We start from the raw sequence: 20579 nt of genomic DNA, 5'->3' as shown, positions 1-20579 counted from the left end.
ATCATGTAGACTTGCAGCCCTTCTCTGAGCTTTCCTACACTCTGCTCACCGTACCCTTGGATCAAGTGGATGAGGCAGCTGTTCCTCATCAGAGGACATCTGTTGCCTCTCAGCACCACTGCTTGTCATCAACTGATCCTCCCCTGTGCGTGTGCAGGCAGGCAGCTCTTCTTCCTGTTGACCACCTCCCTAATGCCTGAGGGGACTGGGACAGCATTGTCCTCAGCTACTGACCTCTCCAAACATGCCAAGGGAGGCATACCATGCCTGTTGGACGGTCCCGTGTCCAGCTTCTCCTCCAAACCAGGCTCTGATGGGGCCACGAGAAAAGATGCAGAAATTGTATCTGGGAGCATAGAAGATATATGCAAATTCTTTGAGTGGTTGCTCTTTGTTCAAGCATATGTCTTAAGAATGTGTGCAAGATATTATTAATAAATAATTATTATATATATTATATAGGTTTTACTATATACTAGAGTAGAATATATACTGTATTCAACACCCCAGGTTGAAACATGCCAGTATTACTGAAAACGGGCAGACCTGTATAAGCCAACTACTGTGCCCCAAGTGTTAAAACAGATATTTTGGCTAGAAACCGACAAAGTGGCAGATGGACCACTCTGGCAGCTTGGCATGTTTGTTGAACGTATTTGGAGAGCAGTTGCTGAGTATGAACATCCTGTCCCCGTACAAGGTTAAAATTCAACGTGTCAGCTTGCTTCTACCAATTTGTTCTTGACAATCTGGAAAACTACCAGTCCTTTCTTCTGATTTTTTTTCTAGTTACAGGAAATTTTGGCAAGTTGCTATTTTTGGAGCCAACGGTGGTATTTTCATAGCAAAATAAGTGCACGGGGCCATTGCACCATAGTGATCAGTCAAGAGAGAAACAGATCATGGATCACAGAGCAGTTTATTTGAATAGGCATTCATGAGATAATCTGTTAATATTTAATCTTAATACATTAGGTAAAGTCTCTGTTGAACCTTCTATTCAGACAAATAGGAGGCTAAAATTCTGGGAAGAGAGGTGTGTGTGTGGGGGGTCACCTTTCCAACTATGCTTCAATGTGATTACGGTAGGGAAAAGACATACACATTTATATTTGTTGTTACGTTTCTTCTTTGGAATGGATGAAGTTTTGATTCACCCACCAACACAAACCATTTGAAATTATCCAGTGACAGAATTCAGGAATTCTGTCTTTGACTTTCTGTTGATGAAAAGTCATACAATTGTCTTTCATTTGCAAATTATCAAAGAATGTTGCAGTCATCAAGTGATGAATAATGAATATTGTATAGTCCTCTTGCAATTTTCTATGTTTACTTTTGGGTTGGTTATTGCTCTTTGTCTCTTTTGTTCACATTAATAAGTTGAGGATAATGAGGATTGTGGAGCAAGGAGAGAAGACAGCAGGAATGTTTAAAACGCAAACGTCTGTTCTGGGTGACAGCACAAAAACCAAGGGTGCATTCTGCTATACACAGTAGGAGAGGAATGCTATCTACGATTAAGAAAACTTGGGTTACAATGAATTCGATTCTTTTTTTCACTCTGGGGTCAAACTAAAATAATAACTGGTTATGTGTGTACCAACGTGTAGGTTTATTTTTAGAAGCATCGGGGACTATTTTAATGGCTGGCTGTTGGATATTTGTTCAGCTCCTTCCTAGTTAGCATTTCTGGGTCTTAGTTCATTTGTAGTGCTAAATCATGAATGGTTTTGATCCTGACTTGTTAAAATGACCACACCATTCAGTTAACAATACAGCTAGTTTGCAACCTATGACCAGAATTGGAACCAGATTTTCCATTATGATGCAAGGAAATTGTTTAGTGAATCATTTCCAGCTTCCCTCTTGACTTCGCTTGTCAGAAGTCACCAGGGAAGGTCACAAATGGTGATTACAAGACCCCAGGACATGCAAACATCGTAAATATATGCCAGCTGCCCAGAACCCAAATTTTAATCACATGTGGGGAAGTTATAATGGGTATAAGTGTGAGAATCAGTCAAAACTTTTTTCAGTGCTGTTATAAGGTCAGATGCTTGCTTAATGAATAATTGTAAGTTGAGAATCATCTGTAACCTTATGCTATTTTATGAATGATAGCATAGGTTAGGAGTGTCCAACCCGATTTCATTAAGGGCCACATGAGGCTTGTGTTTGACCTCAGGGGAGCGTAGCCAGCTCAACCTCACTCGTGTCAGGTATCTTTGGTGGCCCTAGTGTTCTGCCAGTGAAAATGTGCTCCCAAGCTCTGTTTTCATCTGTGACGGCCTCCTGCAACCCTCTGCCAGCGAAAACGGAGCTCAGGAGTGCCACCCGCAGCCCTCCTGAGCTCCGTTTTCACTGGCAGAGACACCATGGGCCGGTCCTTTGCTGTTTCCAGGGTGGCCCCATGGGCCAGATCTAAGAACCCCATGGGCCGGATCTAGCTCCCAGGCCTTGAGTTTGACACTCCTGGTATAAGTAGTCCTTTTCATGTACATTCTTAAGGAAAGGTAATAGCTTGAAGATGTTCCTCAGGTCTGGGTTCTTGGGATCTGGATATGGTGGGATCTGGATATGGCCCCAACGCAGAGGTTCACTTTTCTTAAAATTGTGATATTGATAAATATTTACTTCTTAAACTGCATCATTCTTCAAGCCAGAGATGTTCTTAAGACAGTGTTGGGGGAAACCTTTAAAAGAAATCAAGAGGGTAGTATTAATTGTGCAATCAAAACCCTGCCTCTTTTTATATATACACACTGCATGTAAAAAACGGGTGAGTTGTCAGTTGCATAGTGATAACTACTATCTTGATTTTTTTAAACTACCCCTGCAAATATTGCAGTTTAAAAGTATCTTTTAAAATGTGAAATGTTCCAGACTAATAGTCGAAACAGAGAGGCAGAAATAAGCAAATATCATAAAAGAAAGGAATAACATTCATGTAAATTGCACCATATTGTATTTTTTTTTCCACAGGTGGAATGTATGTGGCCTCCCAAAGCTTGGCAATTTGCACATCTGGCATGGTTAATTGATTGCTGTTTCAGTTTATATATCCTTCCAAAACTATCTGCCTTTCAAGAAAGTTGAATTTTCTTATTGTTTTTAAAGAGGAATATTTAAGTACTATATATAGTAACACACCTCTGGAAGTAGAGACAGGATGCATATTTGTTATTCTCACACAATCACTGGCCAATAAATTCTGTATACGTAGATATCTTCCATTCCACAGTTTCTAAAGTATGTGTAGCTATTTGTAAGAGCTTGATTTGGGATTGTTTTTAATGGCATTCTTGCCTCCCAAAAATGTACATACTTTCTCTAAGTATAGAGCATGTTTGCCTGCAGAAGGGTAAATAGTATTCTTCTTGTTTATGTCTCAAGACGTGAGTACATTATTAGAGAAGAGCGGAAAATGTATGATGCCATGCCCAATTTTTGCAGACTTCAGTGGAATTAAGATAATAGCCGTTAAACATATATAATTCCATGCAAGATTGTGATTAGAAAAAGGCCCTCTATAAATAGTTATCTGTGGTTTTTTTTAGTCTGGCTTTACCACTTGTTCTTTTGTGAAATGGATACTGATGTAATTTTGGAGCACTGGAATGTTAGCTCAGCACGCTATACTGCTATTTAAGTCCTTGGTCTTGAGGAAGAATGAAAAAAAATGCCTGCCCAGACTGGCTAAAATAAATACGATAGCATGTAAGGTCTAGACAATTACCACACCATGTTTCAAATAAAATCAGTCAGCTAGTATTAGACTGGAGTTAACATTTACCTAAAAATAAGACTTAAAGAAAGTTGGAGGTTGTCTTTAAGTCTCTGTCTGAAAACAGAAACATTTATAAATAAAGTGGTTTTTTTTTCTGATGGGACTGGTCTATCAGGGCAACCTGGTGTGTCCAATTATGGGACGGTGCATATTCCTTCCATTTAATAGCCCAGGTTTGAATGCCAGAAGGGTATGGCTAGCTGATGGGAGCGAAATAGCTTGAAATAGATCTATACTAGTCTCCCTTTATTTATTTCTCAGTTAAAAATAAATTTAACATTTATAAATACAGTTTTTGTTTTGTCAATCAGTATCCTAAAATTATACTGTGAGGGCCCTTAATGTTTTTCTATTTCTGTTTGTTGCATCTGAAAATCTCCAACAGTATAATAATCTTCTGCATTGTATTAGACAAATTATTTCTTCTAATGTATTTGTACTAAAACTAATGCATAATAGTCTGTTTGCAGTAGACCTGATTGTGGAAGGCTGACTTAAAGTTTGACATGTATAATACAGTACACCCAGAAAATAGTTTAACATCATAAATAAATTTTAAAAAGCTGTGTGTACTTAATAATAGTAGCTTAACAGGAGTAATTTATTTATTTTATTTTCTTCAATTTACATTTTATGTTTTTGATCAAGCAAGTACGAATGGGGGTTAAGAAGAATTGAAACATAAATTAGCATTAATCCTGTCTGGCTATACAGCAGCATGGAGTGAAACTGCTGACAAGGCCTGACCTAAAGAGATATACAAATCCAGAGAAGGTTGTGCAATTGATGTGGAAAGTCCAACTCCCAACTGTTTCTTGCCTCTGGGATGAAGATACCCTGCAGAAAAGAACATATTTTGGAATTAGGACTATAAATAACAGGCATAAACTCAACTGGTACCTGATGGCTTAAATATAAGAAGAAACCTCTTGACAGCCAGAACTGTACAACTGTGGAACTTAAGGAAGGTATGCTCTGGAAATGTTTAAGAAGGTGTTGGACAACTATCATTCATGGATGGTTGAAATTGTTTTCCAGTGCTTTATAGAGCTTATTGGACTAAGGTGATCTTTTATTACTGATTCTACAATCAGTGGAAAGTTATCGCTCACAGAAGACCCAAACCCTACAAAAGAGGCAAGTAGTTATTTATTGACTGTGTAATAAGCACTAACTGCCACCATAAGCATGACTAATTACAAAACATTCAATTCCAACAGAGTAAATTGTTACGATTACTCCCTGATGTATCTTATAGCACAGGAATGACATTTTCATTTGCTTTATTGTTTACAAGAATATGTTAAGTCAGACATCAAAAGCAATGTGTCTGCTCTGTGGACTATGGAATAAAGAAAGGCAGATGCTAGACACTTGAACTTATTTAACAGCAAATTGGGAAATTAGAGAAGAAGTGGAGGGATGCATCTGTATATATTGTGTAGATGTGTTATATTAGAAACAAGCCATTTTTTAAAGCCAGGAGATGATTCTATAATGCATACTGCTACCAGATTTGGGATGCAGCAATCTACACAAGTATGAAGTGGGCACAAAACATTTCAGAGAAATCTGAATCTATAGTTGCCTGGGTGTTTGCAGCTTATGTTTGGTAACCCTGATCTTGGAAGTTGACATGAAACAGCTGTTATAAATAAGATTTTCCTATTTCCGGATGACTGCTAAGAGAAATGAAACTAGGAGTAAAACTTCAAGTTACAATGACACAAACTGAAGCGTTGATTCGTGTAGCCCTAGCCTCTGTTAGTGATTTTGTGATCCTGGAGCACAGGGGAAGTGCCAGAGGACTGGAAAAGAGTTGTTATGGTTCCAGTTTTCAAAAATGGAAAAAATAATGGAACCAGGCACTACAGACCAATCAGCTTGACATCAATACATGGGAAAATCCTAGAAAAGATAATTTCTTGAAATCTCCTGATGTGCAAGTAACTAAAATGAGTGTCCATTTTATTGAATATTCTCCCAAGAGTAGATGAAATTTGTCGAACAGTTTTTAAGATGAGGCTTATACTGATAGTCTTTTCATAGTCTGATCCCATATATCTCCCTTGAAATGAAGTGAAAAGTTATAGTTATCTTGGGCTTTTTTCCTTTATTCTTTTCTTCACACAAGAGCAGAGCAAAGTGGGAATAAATATGTGGTAATGTCTTGAGCTTACCATGCTGCTTATTTTTAAAAGCCAGAATTTAATGAACTCAGGCAGTCAGAACTGACATTTAAGCCTTCAGTAGGATGCTATTTTAATAGTGCTGTACAGAAAAACTCTCCTTTAAAAAAAGAGTCTTTGAGTTTTCTTAATTAAAGAGAATCTCTTTTTGACATTTGCTTCAAAGAAAAAAAAAACTTTGCTAAAATTCTAGAAGGATTGTTGTATTATTATGCTTGGTTTAATGAAAAAGTAGCCATGGTGCCAAATATGAATGTCTTATCTATTGCTCCAGAAACTGAACACTAAATTTTCGGTTAAATGTGGGGAAGTAGTGGTGAGCAAATCTTATTCTTTGGGAAGTGCAGATTGTCAGTTGGAGTAATGGCAAATAGAAAAATAACAAACAAATCTTTAAGTATCTTCCTATATCCGTTAAAAAAAACACTACAAGGATTTCATAGAAACTCTCAGTTGTGTGGGACAAAAAACTTTTTTTCCATTTTTGAAGACTTTTGAACAATTCCCCACCAATCTCTAACCTGTAATGGGAAACGTATCACACTCCAGGACTCAACTTTGTCTTTTAAAACTTGCATTCAGGACTTCAGAAGAGCAAGTAAACATGTGCTGTTTATAATTTTAAACATTTAAGTTAAAGTGAAAAGTGATCCTCCTTGATGTTTTCACATGTCTTTTGTATTGTGATTAATTTAGCAATAACACTTCATATGAAGTTTTGAATCATAGATGACAGAGAGATAGGGGGAGAGAGACAGAGAGGAGATAGAAAGATTGATAGATAAGTGAATAGGTAGGTGAATAGATAGATGATAGATGACTGATAGATAGACAGACAGACAGACAATTTCATGGAGAGAAAGAAGTATTATGACTGCCAATCAAGCTTCTTGATTTTCTTTGCTTTAATCTGTTCCAAAATAGGAACAGATGAGAACCAGTGTTTGTCCTAAATGTCATTAACTTTCATCACCAAGGGAACAAATTGATAGCTCTAACCAGTCGTGGTCTTAAGGGTTTGCTTTTTTTTTTTTGTCTCCCTGTTTATCTTGCAATAAAACCTACATTAAGGAAGTGGCTGTAAAAGTTTTTTAGGTAGCAGCAACCACATCTTTCTTGTGCTTTTGTCTTTGTCACTAATCTTTTGCAAAGAAGACCTGAGCCAAGAAAGAATAATAGCAGCGGAAGCTGATTCATTATTATATCATACAGTTTTCCGAAAAAAGTAGATTATCAACATTTTGATGCTTATATCAGTCTGATCCATCAGATCTTGCAGAGATCTTGTTACGGGTACCATTGGGCAGTGGCCTACGTTTGATGAGCTTCAGGAGACGTGCCTATTCTGCTGTGACATCCACCTTATGGAACATTCTTCCCCCTGAAATTAGATTGGTGTCATCCCTTTTGACATTCCGTAAGATCCTCAAGACCAGGTTATATGACCAGGCCAGGGGCTCCCAAGGAATTGGAGACTTGGCTTGATAACTGCACTGTTGAGGAGGGTCTTTTTTATTCTTCCACCATTGTATTTTTTTAGTTATTTATTACCAGGAGTTTTTTTATTTGTATTTGCTATTCTTATATTTTTAAACTGTTTTTGTGCACTGTCCAGAATCACCTCAGCGAGATGACTGGCTATATATATTTGATAAATAAACAAAACATAAAAAAAACAGTTTTGTGCCTCACCGGAAAAGATGTATTTCAGAACAGACTGCCAACCTACAATACATAGATCTAGACATACTTCTAAAATATACTTGCTAAGGTATCGTCAACCAATCCTACTTTACTGGTCTAAAGATGTTATTTCAATATTACAAACTCCTAGAAACCTTGTACCTTGGAATAAGTCAACAAAACCTATTTGGACTCTGATTTTCTTGAAAGCAGTGGACAAGGGTTTAATCAGAGCTAAATTAAAACCTGTTCACTTCAGGGTTATTTAATAGTGATAAATCTTATTAGATCATATTTGTGTTCAGTGTTTGCCAGTCTGTTTTCAACCTGTTTACTTCAGGGTTACTAGCTAACGATAAATCTTATTAGATCATATTTGTGTTCAGTGTTTGCTTGTTTTCCTTGGAAAGGTGATAAACAGGGAAGGAGTTTTTACACACACACAAAACCTACCCATACTTCATACATTGAATTATTAATCTGTGAATTTCATTAACATAAGACGTGCTGATGGTCAGTAACTAGTATTGTTTTAAAGAGAGATTATCTAATTTCATGGAGGACAGACCTTAGTCTTAAAGGTTTATGTGCCTTCAAACTATATTGACTCAAAATTCCAGTTGTGGGGAGCAATGATGAAAAGGAGGTATATCTCCATGTCTTATTTTCAGATATACCACAAGCCACCTTGAGAAAGAAACAAAATGTTGGGTTAAGATGGCCATTGCCCTAACCCTAATCTAGCAAGACTGTTCTTATGAGGCAGATAGTTGGTTCAGAAAAGTCTTGCACTCTTCTGTATCCAATAGAATTCTCTATGCTACTAGGCTCAAAATTCTCGGTTTGGATAACTTAGAACTACGTTGCTTGTGGTCAGACCTAGGTATTGCATACAAAATTATACATAGTAATGTTTTACCTGTAAATGACTTTTTTGTTTTAATCGCAATAATACACATGTAACAGCAGCTTTAAACTCAATGTAAATCGTTGTAAACTTGACTGTAAAACATAAAATTTCTGTAATAGAGTTGGAATGCTCTATCTGATTCAGTTGTTTCTGCTACAAATTTTCAGTTTCAGTCACAAATTGACTTCCGTGGACCTTACATCATGCTTAAGTGGTTAGTAGAGGGAGTATGCATAAGTGCACTAAGGTGCCTATCATCCCTGTCATTGTAGTTTTATTCTTTTATTCTTGTTTTTCTTTTTGTTTGACAAATTCTAATAAATAAATAATAAATAAGTATTAGGTCTGCTTTCAGAAAAGATTTTTCCATCCCTATCTGGAGGTGTTGGGGACTTAGTCTGAGATTTTCTGTATTTCTGTAAGACATGTGTTTCACTAAACAGCATATTGCCTCCTTTTAAAGACACCCTCTTGTTTGTTACTCCACAGGATCTCAGTCAGGCCTTCCTAGCCAATAGACGTACCCTTCTTGCATTTTCCTTATTTTTATTTAATTTCTTCTAAAACTCATATCATTTTGAATGTCATTTTATTAAATTTATATGGAATAATAAATTAAATCTTATCTATCCTGTGAAGATTGATTTTCAGATGGCAATGTAATTATAGAAACCAACAACTTGCAAGTTCCTAATAGCATCCTTTCGGCTGAACAACTTGGCCAGGCCTTGTGGCAAGGAGAAAGGAGAATGTGAAAGGGATGAATAAGCTCTTGGTTTTCAGGAGCTTCTTTTGCCAAGTGGAAAATTTTGGGGAAACAGAGATTCTACTTTTATAGATGGCCTGTTTGTTTCTGTTTTTGTGTGGGGTTTGGAGCATATACACAGTAGATACATCTACCTAATACTGATTTTAGAAGTCTTTATTCTCAAACAAAATTCATAAGCATCTCAGGACTTATCCCAAAAAGATATTTTAAAAAGATGTAATAATTCTTAGGTTCAATCTATATCATTCTGTTAAATCTGTAGTGATCTAAAGAGCTGTACATGCAAAGAGTTTAATGCAGTAATTTTATATTTTGTGCTATACTCAAAATAAATATCCTTTTTAAATAAATCATTAGTTTGTTAGGTGGAAGAATTAGAAGGGACTTTCGATAGATGAAGGCTAAGAAAGAACCTTTTATATTCCAGTAAAACTTGTCTATTGGAATCTCCATTAAAATGAAAATTAAAAAATATGATAATAAAGTACAGTACAAAATTTAGAAACATTCCAATAAGCTTAGCTCATTATAAATGTTTCAGAGATTTTGTAGTATTTCATAAATTATACAAAGGTAGAATCTGCATACCAGGATCTTAGTGCAATACAACTTTGTGCTCCTGCAACTTTGCCTGGAATATAAACATGAGGTCAACAGAACAATGTTAAGATCTGTGAATATTTTTTTGCCCCTTCTGAATTTTGAATCATTGAATATTATGTAAAGCTTCATGGTAGTTCATCTATAAATAGAATCTAAGTGAACAAATGACACTGAAGTTGAGGCAAACATTTGTCTAATGTGTCAATTTGAAAACACAAGGAATTATAGTTGCACCATATTTAGCTGCAATAACTTTAATTGAAGATTTCCTGTAACTGATGAACAGTATTTCAGATCACTGTAAAAATATTGTTCCCCTTTTCAGAGGCAAATGGCTTCAAACAGGTAACATTTTTAAGATTTTCTAAAATGAACTATTCATTTCAAATCCTGTTCAACGTTTCAAGGGCATTTAAGCCTGGATTTGGATTTCATTATTCTAAAACTTTTAATTAGCTCTTCATTTACTCTGCTTAGATTTGCTTGTACATTTTGGGTACATCACTCGCTTGCACTTCAGCTGATAGGTAGATAGTCTGATATTCTCCTGTGTGAAATTCTTTAATATAAAACAGAGTTTATGCTTATATTATAGAAAGAAGAGGTTAAATGTATATTTATACTTATAACTGTTATGAAATATATTGGAAGCCACTTCATTATATATTTTTCTTTTGTATCTAATTTTCTTCAACTTTAAAAAAAAAAAATTCCTTGCACTTTTGCTTTTACTTTGATTTCTTTCTTTTTCCCCTACTTTGTGTTCGGTTCTGTTAGTTTATATCTTCTTATTTGAAAGTTTCAATAAAAATTATATTAAAAAAATAATAAGTTTCAGTTCCAAAAAAGCATGGCATCCCCAAACCATGATATGACCATCCCCACAATTGACAGTTGTTATAAAGTTCTTGCTGTGCAATTTAATGCTTGGGTTCTAGAATATATTATATCTGTGGAGCCCAAAATTTTCACTTTGGGCTCATCTATATATAGAATATTCCTTTTGAAGTATGAAAGATAGTCCAGTGGCCTTTTGAAAAAGTTAAGCTGAACATAAGTGAACTGTGGCTTCTGCCGTCTTACTCTTCATAAATAATTACCCAGTGCTACTCTGATGATGGAGTTGTGAACATTCAGTCAAGATAAGAGAGCCCTACAGATCCTAGACATTATTTGTGAATACCTGTGTAGTTTTATGCTGTGCTTTTGGAATGATTTTGTCAGGACAGTAACTCCTAGAAGGATTCACTGTTGTTCCAGATCACCTCCATTGTTCTTCTTTAACTGGATTGTTGAATGCTCAGAGTTCTAGAAATGGCTTTGTATGGTTTTCAGACTGAAAGCCATCAATGACTTGCTTGCAGAGGCTTTCAAATATTTTGTTTGAGCAGAATATGATGTGACTCTAAAAATCTGCATGATTAGAACTTCACTGTGATAAGTCAAAGTCCTGAAATTGATGTAGGACAGAGCTAGTCCAAATCAGCTTTGATCATTTAATGAAATACTAAACCCTGATTAGACCCTGACCCTAAATCATCCCTTTAATTGAATTGACTTGAACTGGGTAATTATTTTGCATATCCCAATAGCAAAAAGTATGTAACTAACATAAATGAAAAAGGCACCAAGCTTTGATATTATTTGTTCATTCAGAGTCCCTTTATAAGTTGCCCATGATGCTCTTATAACATTGGTCCTTTTGAATGACATATCTAGCTTTATGCTGCTGATATTTTTTTTTATCAATATGATATTTTCCTGATATAGTTGAAAACTTCCATGTTACATTGAGGACTCTTTAGCTGGAAGTTCAGAACTCTGAACTGAGTGAATTGTTTTGACTCTGAAATGGTACAGGATTATATTAATTTACATAAAGAAATTGAGTTGTAGAAGCATGACAGACTCCATTCCTTTTAGCCGTTATCTCTTTAGTAAGAATGATTTATGGATTTAGACCTCTTCAAGGGAAATTAGTAGTTTTCATAAAACTAGTAGCGGTATCCTGTTTCTCCAGTTCATCTGCACTACCTGCAGTTACACAATTTCATTGAAATCATATGGAAAATTTGAACAAAGTACAGTCATCTACAACAGATCATTTGCAAGAAAACAAAGCAATACAGCAGAAACCAAATGATAATTTGCATCTTAAGTGGATGGCCTAGAGAACACTCTGTTTTCTCTAGGAATGTAAAGAATCTTTCAAATTAAGACAATTTCAAACCCTCTGTTTTGAGCTCAGTACATCTTATTTTAAGTTCTAAACTTCTGGATTGATGCAGGATAGTGTTTCAGATGCAAAACGAATCGTTGCAAGCATTTGGAGACTGTTCTGAACTCCAAACATTTCTACTTCAAATTTCAAAAGTCTCAACAGCTCTTTTCAGAATCGAAGCCAAAGTTTTGCTCTGAAATAGGATATTTCAAATTCAAAATCTCCTTTTCCCATTCTAGGATTCTTGAACTGGGCTCGGCATTTAACTCTCATAAACTATATATACCACAGCAACTCAGGAACTCGAAAGTTAGGTTAAAAAATGCTTGTGATAAAAAATGCTCATTTTTGGATGTGTATATATGTATGCCGGATAGACTTCCTGTCATGGTTCCGAGTAATGATCCCAACCAAGTCCAAACTTTTGTTTTGAAAGTTGACACTTCCCTGTCTAATTTTCTACATCTGAAACCTTGTGCCTTACAAACATCCATTTGACTTCATTTACAGTGCCAGTAGGAGAACAATGGAACGATGCATGCATTCATCCAGATATTCAGCCATTTGGGACTTTAAAGCCTTTTATCAAGCCTTTGATTAGGGCTTGGAAATGAATCAGCAGCCAGACCCAATCAATAGTCTTGAATTTAAAGCTTATGATCCTGTTTTGGATAGGTTCACACATTGTGCTGAGCTGGCTTGTTTTAAGCACAGTGTATAGAGCAATCTATTGTGACCTGATTTCCAGATAACACTGGGCCATGAAGCATGAACTAGAGTGGGTGGGTCCACATATCATACTAACCTGAAATTGAATGACATTTTGAAGTGATTTGTCAATCACTCTGATACTCCTATCCCAAGAGCATTAGCATTGCATAATCGAGACACCACCACCCTTTTTATAACATATGTTATGAGATTACATACATGGTGCAATACCTCTGCCCAATAGTGATGAACATGCTGTTACAAATACTGGATACATTATGGCCACAATATTATAACTTGCACTCAAAAGGCATTTAGAAAGTTTAATGCAAAACTAAGAAGTAGGCAAAATGTTCTGAGTTTGAAGCCTTATTTATCCAGGGTTCCAAGTTGCACTAAGATATTCTAAACCTATCTGTAAGTGCCTTATGTCATCATGTTCTTTACATAGAAGTCTGGAAGTTGAGAGACCTGGAGAATGGGTACAAGAAAGCTTGTTGCTTCATGCACAGTCCCCAGCTTTCCTAGCTCCCCACGCTCACTCCTTTGGTGCTTGTCAAAATTTTCTGAAAAGAGCTTTTGAACTAAGGCTGTGAGCTCAGACTCTTGGATACAAAAGATAATCTTTATTCTTTTTCAATATGGTGAAAGAATTCTTCTGTATGTGCATGTGTGTACACACATATACACCTGAACAACAGGGGTCTGAAAACATTGGAATCTGAAATGTTCGAAGTCCAACTCAGTTGCTTGGAGAGTGTGTTTTATTTCACATTTGAAATGTTCTCCATACACCAAACAAGCAAATGCAATTGGTGCAATTGCTGGAGAACTGAATTTTGCTATATATCCACTATCTCTAAATTTGAATGTCAAGCTAAAGCAATTTAATGTTGTGGGTACAATCCACCATCGTCTGTATAAGTATCAACTTGAATGTGTAGAATATTTTTGCTTGGTGCATGCATTTTTATTGTGTTCCCTCCATGTTCCCTCATATACCCATTTTCAAAACATTTAAATTTTTGGATAGTTTATATTCATTGCTCTTAAAGACAAAAATGTTTTTGAGTAAAGCTTAACTGCCAATAACCACAGGGATGTAGCGTGGTTGACCTATCTTAAGTTACTTTCTGAGCCCTGATAACATTGGCCAACTGCTTGCTACTTGCTGGGAATCTTCATTCTTACCCTTCCTAAAATATGTGTTTCTTTTTTAGTTGAACAGCTACTTACTTCCCTGCAATTTCTCTCTCTTTTTCAGTGGTGTATGAACATCGATCACGACTAGAAAAATCTTTACAGAAAGAAAGGCTTGAACATAAGAAAGCAAAAGAAGGTAATATTTACATTTCAGATGAATTTTAAAAGATTTTATCAGTGGAGAAATGCTGTTTGTAGTATAAGAATTCCGATAGGCAATTTAAGATGGTATGCTTCTTTAAAGTTGACCGGGATTGAAACTGTATTTTTTAAAAATGACGGGCTTTTGAATGCTCTTGGTGGTGGTGGTTGGGTGAGATTTCCACAGCTATGCAGATAAGAGCTGATTGTTTTATGGTTTCTTACCACCATCTAGTGGATAAAACTCATTTTATCTGAAACCATTTCTCTGCAAACAGAGACATATTCTGTATCTCATTCAACAAGATGGAGCCAACCACTCAGTCTGGCTGAATTTCTGGTGACCCTATTCTGCCAAAAATGACAATAGGCATGGTAGCAATCCAATTAAGAGTGAACATTCTGGTATTTGAAAACTGGATATTTGAAAAATCAGGTGCAGACTGAACTATAGGTCTGGTAGAGGGTTGAGTCAGTCATTAGTGCCCTTTTCCAGAGATTAAGGAATTTTATCTCTCAGTAAAGCTAAACTGAAAAGAGCTGAATAAGTTTATTGGATGAAAAGCAAAATGTCTTCAAATAAAAACCAAAGAAAAAGTCCAATTGCCTCTTGAAAAGCACCTTTGGGATAACCATGACTTGGAGACTGAGAATATCTATAGGCTGAAAACTAGTTTCTTTACGCACAAGGATAGCTAGATACATGTTTTTGTGAATGAACTACAGTATTGCATTTGCATCACACTATCCATACCTGGATATCTGATGCACTCACTTCAAATCTCATGAATTTGCATGAATCTCATTTAAACCTAGTTGTTATCTATTTTAATCATGACTGAAGTGCTATTGATTTTAACTGGCGCCAAGTGCCATAAATTTTTGAGGGGGGACTAACCACAGGCAGAGTCAGTTTCCATATTTATCAGTTCTCAGGTACTGCTCAAGGGTATATGGTAATTGAATGCAGAGAAATTGTGTATGGCTGAATTACTATGTGAAATCTTGACAGTGAAAGGAAGTTTGAGCTGGAGTTACCTCCAGAGAGAGTAGCTGTGGTTCTGGGGTTTTATTTATGTATATCTTCCTGAAGATCATTCATTTTCCTCTTTTCATTTTTGTATTTTAGACTTTCTTGTTTATAAATTAGAAGCACAAGAAACATTAAATAAAGGAAGGGTAAGTCAGAGAAGTAATTGATAAGTTTTTCTGCACGTAAGAATTTTATCAAAGCCTCTACCCTTTGAAAATTCCAAGAATTGTCTGAATTCTGAATAACTTTAAATATATAGTCACTTCCTGAAAAAGAAGGATTTTAAACAATGGTATCCTCCAGGATTCTAGTACTGGGATTGATGCTTTTAAATATTATAAATGATCTAGAGTGTGTCACCAAATCGACTGTAGTTTGGAATTCTGAAAATGTTTCTGGTGTTTTTGCAAAATAGCTGCTGAGAAGGAGTGATTTTATCTATTCATAAAAAGGTCCCATGGATAATGGAATCAAATAAATAATACTCCTTTCCCAGAATCCTGGGATTCCCCAGATCTCTTTTCTTGTAAAGTTAACCCCATTTAACAATTTACTGTTTGGGAAGGAGGGGGACAGATGAAGTCATTTCTGAATGGAAAAATTGGTCTTCAGCTATCCAACACTTTTATTTTCTGAAAAAGCATGTACAGTCCAATGGGAGCCCAGATGTATTTTTAAAAATAAGAATTATGCTGGAAGCGATTTTGTACAACATGATAGCTTTACATTAAAAAAAAATGTAGAAGGTCAGGTGGGGTGTGGAGCTTGGCAGATGACAAATGAGATTTCCTCAGAGACATTGATGCCTCACTAAGAATGCCTGAACTGGAGGAACAATGTTGTTCAAGGTGATACCACATTACTTTCAAAAGTATACTCTAAAATAGAAAAAAAATTATTAAAATGGAAAATTTAGGAGCCCTGGTGGCACAGTGGCTAAAACTCTGCCCACTGCCAGCAGTTTGATTCTTACCAGCTCAAGATTAACTCAGCCTTCCATCCTTCCAAGGTCAGTAAAATGAGGACTCAGATTGTTGGGAGCAATATGCTGAAATTGTAAATCTCTCAGAGATGCTGTAAAACACTATGGGGCAGTATAATAATCTAAGTGCTATTGCTACTGCTAAAATGATTTCAAAATAAGCATAAATCCTACAATGGGGGAGTTTTCAATTGTATGCCATGATGAGATCTGAGATGCTGGCAACCTCCCAAGAAAATGATCTGGTAATGGACAATTAAATAAATAAATAAATCCAGGTTGGGGATAATTAGGAATAGAATTGAAAGTAATCCATGTCGACACATTTCTCAAAGAGATGCCAACAGTAGCGAATGCAAGAAAGTTGCTAGTCCTTTTGTGACAATTCTAAACAGGATTTTTTTTGGGGGGAGGGGTTGTACTTTTGCCATTTCACCAATATGACCCACCCTGAGGCAGATTAGGCAGTTGTGAGTAGGATCCCTGGATAATTCATGGCTTTCATATAAGGCAGGAGTGTTAAGCTCATGGGCCATGGGTCGAATGTATCATGTGCTGGCCCCACCCCCGCCCGGTTTAGCGAAGGGGAAAAAAGTCCCGATACATCACATGACGATGCCATGACGGCGCGAGTTTGACACCCCTGATATAAGGGAACAGAGAAATATGGCAGACAAGCATATGGGCAAGCTTTACAATAAGCCTTCGCTGCTGTGATGTTTTTTTAGATGATTGGATTTCAGCCCCTGGATCTTCAGTCCGTCTGTAATCCAGATTTGTTTCAGTGTTGTCTAGAAATGCTGGATGTCTACATCCCTGAACCTCCCCAAGTTGGGACCTCTAGCAATTGAATTCAACACTTTTAACACAGCACTGAGCCAATATGCAGCTTAAAATCTGTTCCCTGTGCACCTCTGTGGGCAAATTCAAGAACAAGTTTGCAATTTCCATAGCATTCAGAGAATGCCAAAAGCAGTCGAGGCCTCATCTAACTGTCTATTTCTTTTTGTTTCTTTGCTCCTTTGTTTTGCAGCAAGATTCCAATAGCAGATACAGTGCACTGAACATACAACATCAGATGCTGAAGGTAGATACTTGAGTTGTTTTTACCCCCAATGGTAGGCAATTTATAGCCCTTAACAGGCCCCATCCTTCACATGCAGTTTCCTGGCAAACAAAGGACGTTTTAGGTAAAATCCATAAAAATAGCCATAGTAAATTTGGCAAAGGTGCTTTACGATCAATGTGTGCCAAACTTTTCCTGAACCATGTGGCTACCATATGGGTTCAACAAGGGTGCCCATGCTAAATTTCTTTGTCTGCTTAATATTAGAATACTCCATGCCATTAAATGGAAGGTTTAACTTGAAAACTGTAGAAGAACTGAAGAACTCACACGCTGAACTTGAAATCTCTCAGAATACCATAGCACCATTGAATCTACCTTCTGCTCCCCTTTTCAGCTACAGAAAATAGGCCTGCCTCTGTCTTTATCCAGTCTTTAAATAGAAGATGATGGGTGGATGATGATGAAATTAGGCTTCTAGTCCTATTAAGCATTTGTCAAAAATCTCCAGTTAAAAACATCTTTTTTGACTTCAATGAGTCTTCTGGGATTTTATGAGAAGGCCGGCTTCCTGATCGCAAAATGTTTTCCATCTCATCATCACCTCAAATTTCTTTGTACTTTGAGGAGAATTAAAGATATTTTTCATATATGAGACCCCCACAAACATTTCATATGTTTGACGTATAAATACGGAAAGTAATTGAGGATTTATGATTTGGAGTTTAAATAAACCTCAGGGACCTTTCGAGATAGTACAATTTCAAAAAGGGATTTTTAGGCTCAAAAATATTCTGAGCGATTTGCTGATCTGAAATTCCAGTGATGCTAAACTGTCATTCAATCTTAATGTGACAGGGTTCCATCTTCCCTTTTCTTCCTGTGCTTCATTTATGATATTATTACTACTAATGTACATGTTGCAGGAGGAAAGCACAAAAGAAAGGATGGAAGGAAGAGCATGTGTAGCAGGGTAGGATTAAACCAGGGGACTTCAAGCTTGACAGCTTTAAGACTTGTGGACTTCAACTTCCAGAATTCCTCCTCCAGTCATGTCCGCTCAGGAATTCTGGGAGTTGAAGTCCACAAATCTTAAACTTGCCAAGTTTGAAGAACCTTGGGTTAAGATGGGTTGAAACTTTTTTCAAATTTTTTCTTATCCTTTCGGTGGGCAGAGGCTATATTCTAAAAAATGTCGGAAGTATCAAAATAAAGACAGGTGTCAGGCTAGAAACAGAGAGTCCATGAGTTCTAGTTCCACCTTAGGCACCAAACCAACTGCATAACCTTGGGCCCGTCACTTTCTCTCAGCCCTAGGAAAAGTAGCAATGACAAACCATTTCTGAAAAACCACACCCAAAAAACTGCAGAGACTTGGACTTGTGCTGGTCTCTGAGAATCAGACATGGTTGAACAGAAAGGGGGGGGGAATCAAAATAAAAAAATAGGCCAGAAATGAGAGCACCTCCATCAACACTGCACAGCACCACCACCCCCTTCCAATGATCATTGCCTCACCCTTGGCCTGATGCTGAATTGAAAATCAAGACGAAATTGGGCAGCTGCATAGATCAAGAAATCTTTGTGGTGTTTTGTCTGTTTTGGTTTTGTGCTATGCAGAGCCAGCATGAAGAACTAAAGAAACAGCACTCAGATCTGGAAGACGAGCACAGGAGACAGGGAGATGATTTCAACCGAGCAGTCGATGACCACAAGCAGAAATATGTGCAGTTACAGCAAGAAAAGGAGCAGGCGCTGTCCAAGTTAAAAGGTATACAGCGTGGTGGCATGCAGAGCCCTCTCTATGGGCATGTTGTCCCAGCTCAGCTCCGCCGCGGATACGTGTGAGCCTCCCATCGGCCAGCTGGTCTTCGGCTCTCTGCCACGCATGCATCGGGGGCGGGATGCATGCAGGGGGCGGGGCAGGGTGCATTGCATTTTGGGGGTGCGTTTGCGCACTTTGGGCACTCAGTGCCAAAATGGTTAGCCATCATTGGTATAGAGAGATTCTGTTTAAGTAATTTTGGAATTGGGGAACATAGGCCATCCTGAAGAGCCAGACCTCATTTGGCTAGTTGGGAGGAATGAATTATGGATTTTTGCAGCTTGATACAGCAGGTGGGGCGGGCAAGACAGGTCTATGCAGATTAGCATTGACTTAGTTAATATTTGAAAACATAAATCAATTAGAATTCCTCCTACAAGGTTATGTCTGTTCAAACACCTTTTTACACTGAATTTTAAACAGAATCCATGTACAATCTGCAAGAAGAAAACAGACAATTGAGGAGATCCCATCAGGATATTCATACTCAGCTGCAAGATGTGAAGGTAAGATCTTGATCTCCTAAAAAGACATGAGTGACGAGAAAGAAAGAAATGCCTCTTTCTTTACAAAGAGGAATAAAAACATTGCAATGGTGTATGTAACACAATGACAAAAATGTTTCATCTCTGTGTCTTAAGGGAATATGGTAGACTTTTTTTTAAAGTACACATTGTAGCATTTTGGAATCGTTCACACAGATCACCAATGCACTCTACTTCCTTTGCTCTGAATAATTAAAAGGAGAAGTAAACATGTTTCTTGCATATAAACTGTTGCATTTTGATTTTTTTTTTAAAAAAATCACTAAATAAGCCAATATAAGTTTGATTTTTACATGTTAAGAAATTATAGATCCTTTAAGTCACATTCCAGATATTGATAGCAGGAATGTGAATTAAATTCTGACTTCCATATGGTTTGGTACTCACATACATATCACACTGTTCCCTTTTTGAAGTTGGCAGGGTAGTGCAGAGTGAAGAACTGCAGTAAGAAAATAATAAGCTGAAGACATTAAAGGGATAGATAATAAAAGATCTACTTAAAACTACTTTATACTAATGCTGTTCACGCCAGATACTGCTATCCTTGCAAATCCTCTTTGCTTCTACCATATATGTATGGTATTTCATACTGTTTGTATCACCCGTTTCATCAGCTCCAATTCCTTGGGTTTCTTCTCAACCCATTCATTCTTCCATCCTGTCTGTTTTCTTCTTCAGTCACATTCATTTTTTTTTCCTTATGACTGAGAAACCTCAAGAATTTTCATACAAGTAGTCCTCAACTTATGACAGCTATTGGGAGAATTTCCTTTGCTAAGTGATATAGAAATAAACCATGGCTACATCACTTGGCAGCAGCAGTCCCTGCAGTCCTGATTGACGTCGTTAACTGAATGCCAGGGTTATTAGGCCAGGCAACTTCCAGCCTGGCTTCCCACAAGAAA

The 20579-nt window shown here is 36.9% G+C and overlaps 1 protein-coding gene across 9 annotated transcripts in view; it reads left to right on the top strand.

Annotated features, from left to right (window-relative positions):
- The window catches only part of GOLIM4 (golgi integral membrane protein 4), a 65438-nt gene that overhangs the window by 4830 nt on the left and 40029 nt on the right, over positions 1-20579 (top strand). For 6 of the 9 annotated variants that reach the window (XM_026705804.2, XM_026705803.2, XM_026705802.2 and 3 more), the window contains 5 exons: positions 14141-14215; positions 15350-15399; positions 17269-17322; positions 18922-19072; positions 19550-19632. In XM_026705804.2, coding sequence (XP_026561589.1) covers positions 14141-14215; positions 15350-15399; positions 17269-17322; positions 18922-19072; positions 19550-19632 — 413 coding nt within the window. Of the gene's footprint in view, positions 1-982; positions 1086-4438; positions 4759-14140; positions 14216-15349; positions 15400-17268; positions 17323-18921; positions 19073-19549; positions 19633-20579 lie in introns of those variants that run through there. The other 3 variants (XM_087933412.1, XM_087933410.1, XM_087933413.1) reach the window with 3 other exon arrangements.

Source organism: Pseudonaja textilis, chromosome 4 (genome assembly GCF_049901715.1).
Source record: "Pseudonaja textilis isolate UNSWEBS1 chromosome 4, rPseTex1.2, whole genome shotgun sequence".
In the NCBI taxonomy this organism is placed as follows: Eukaryota; Metazoa; Chordata; class Lepidosauria; order Squamata; family Elapidae; genus Pseudonaja; species Pseudonaja textilis.
The sequence above is the reverse complement of the archived record's forward strand: the minus strand, read 5'-3'. Positions and strand labels throughout refer to the sequence as shown.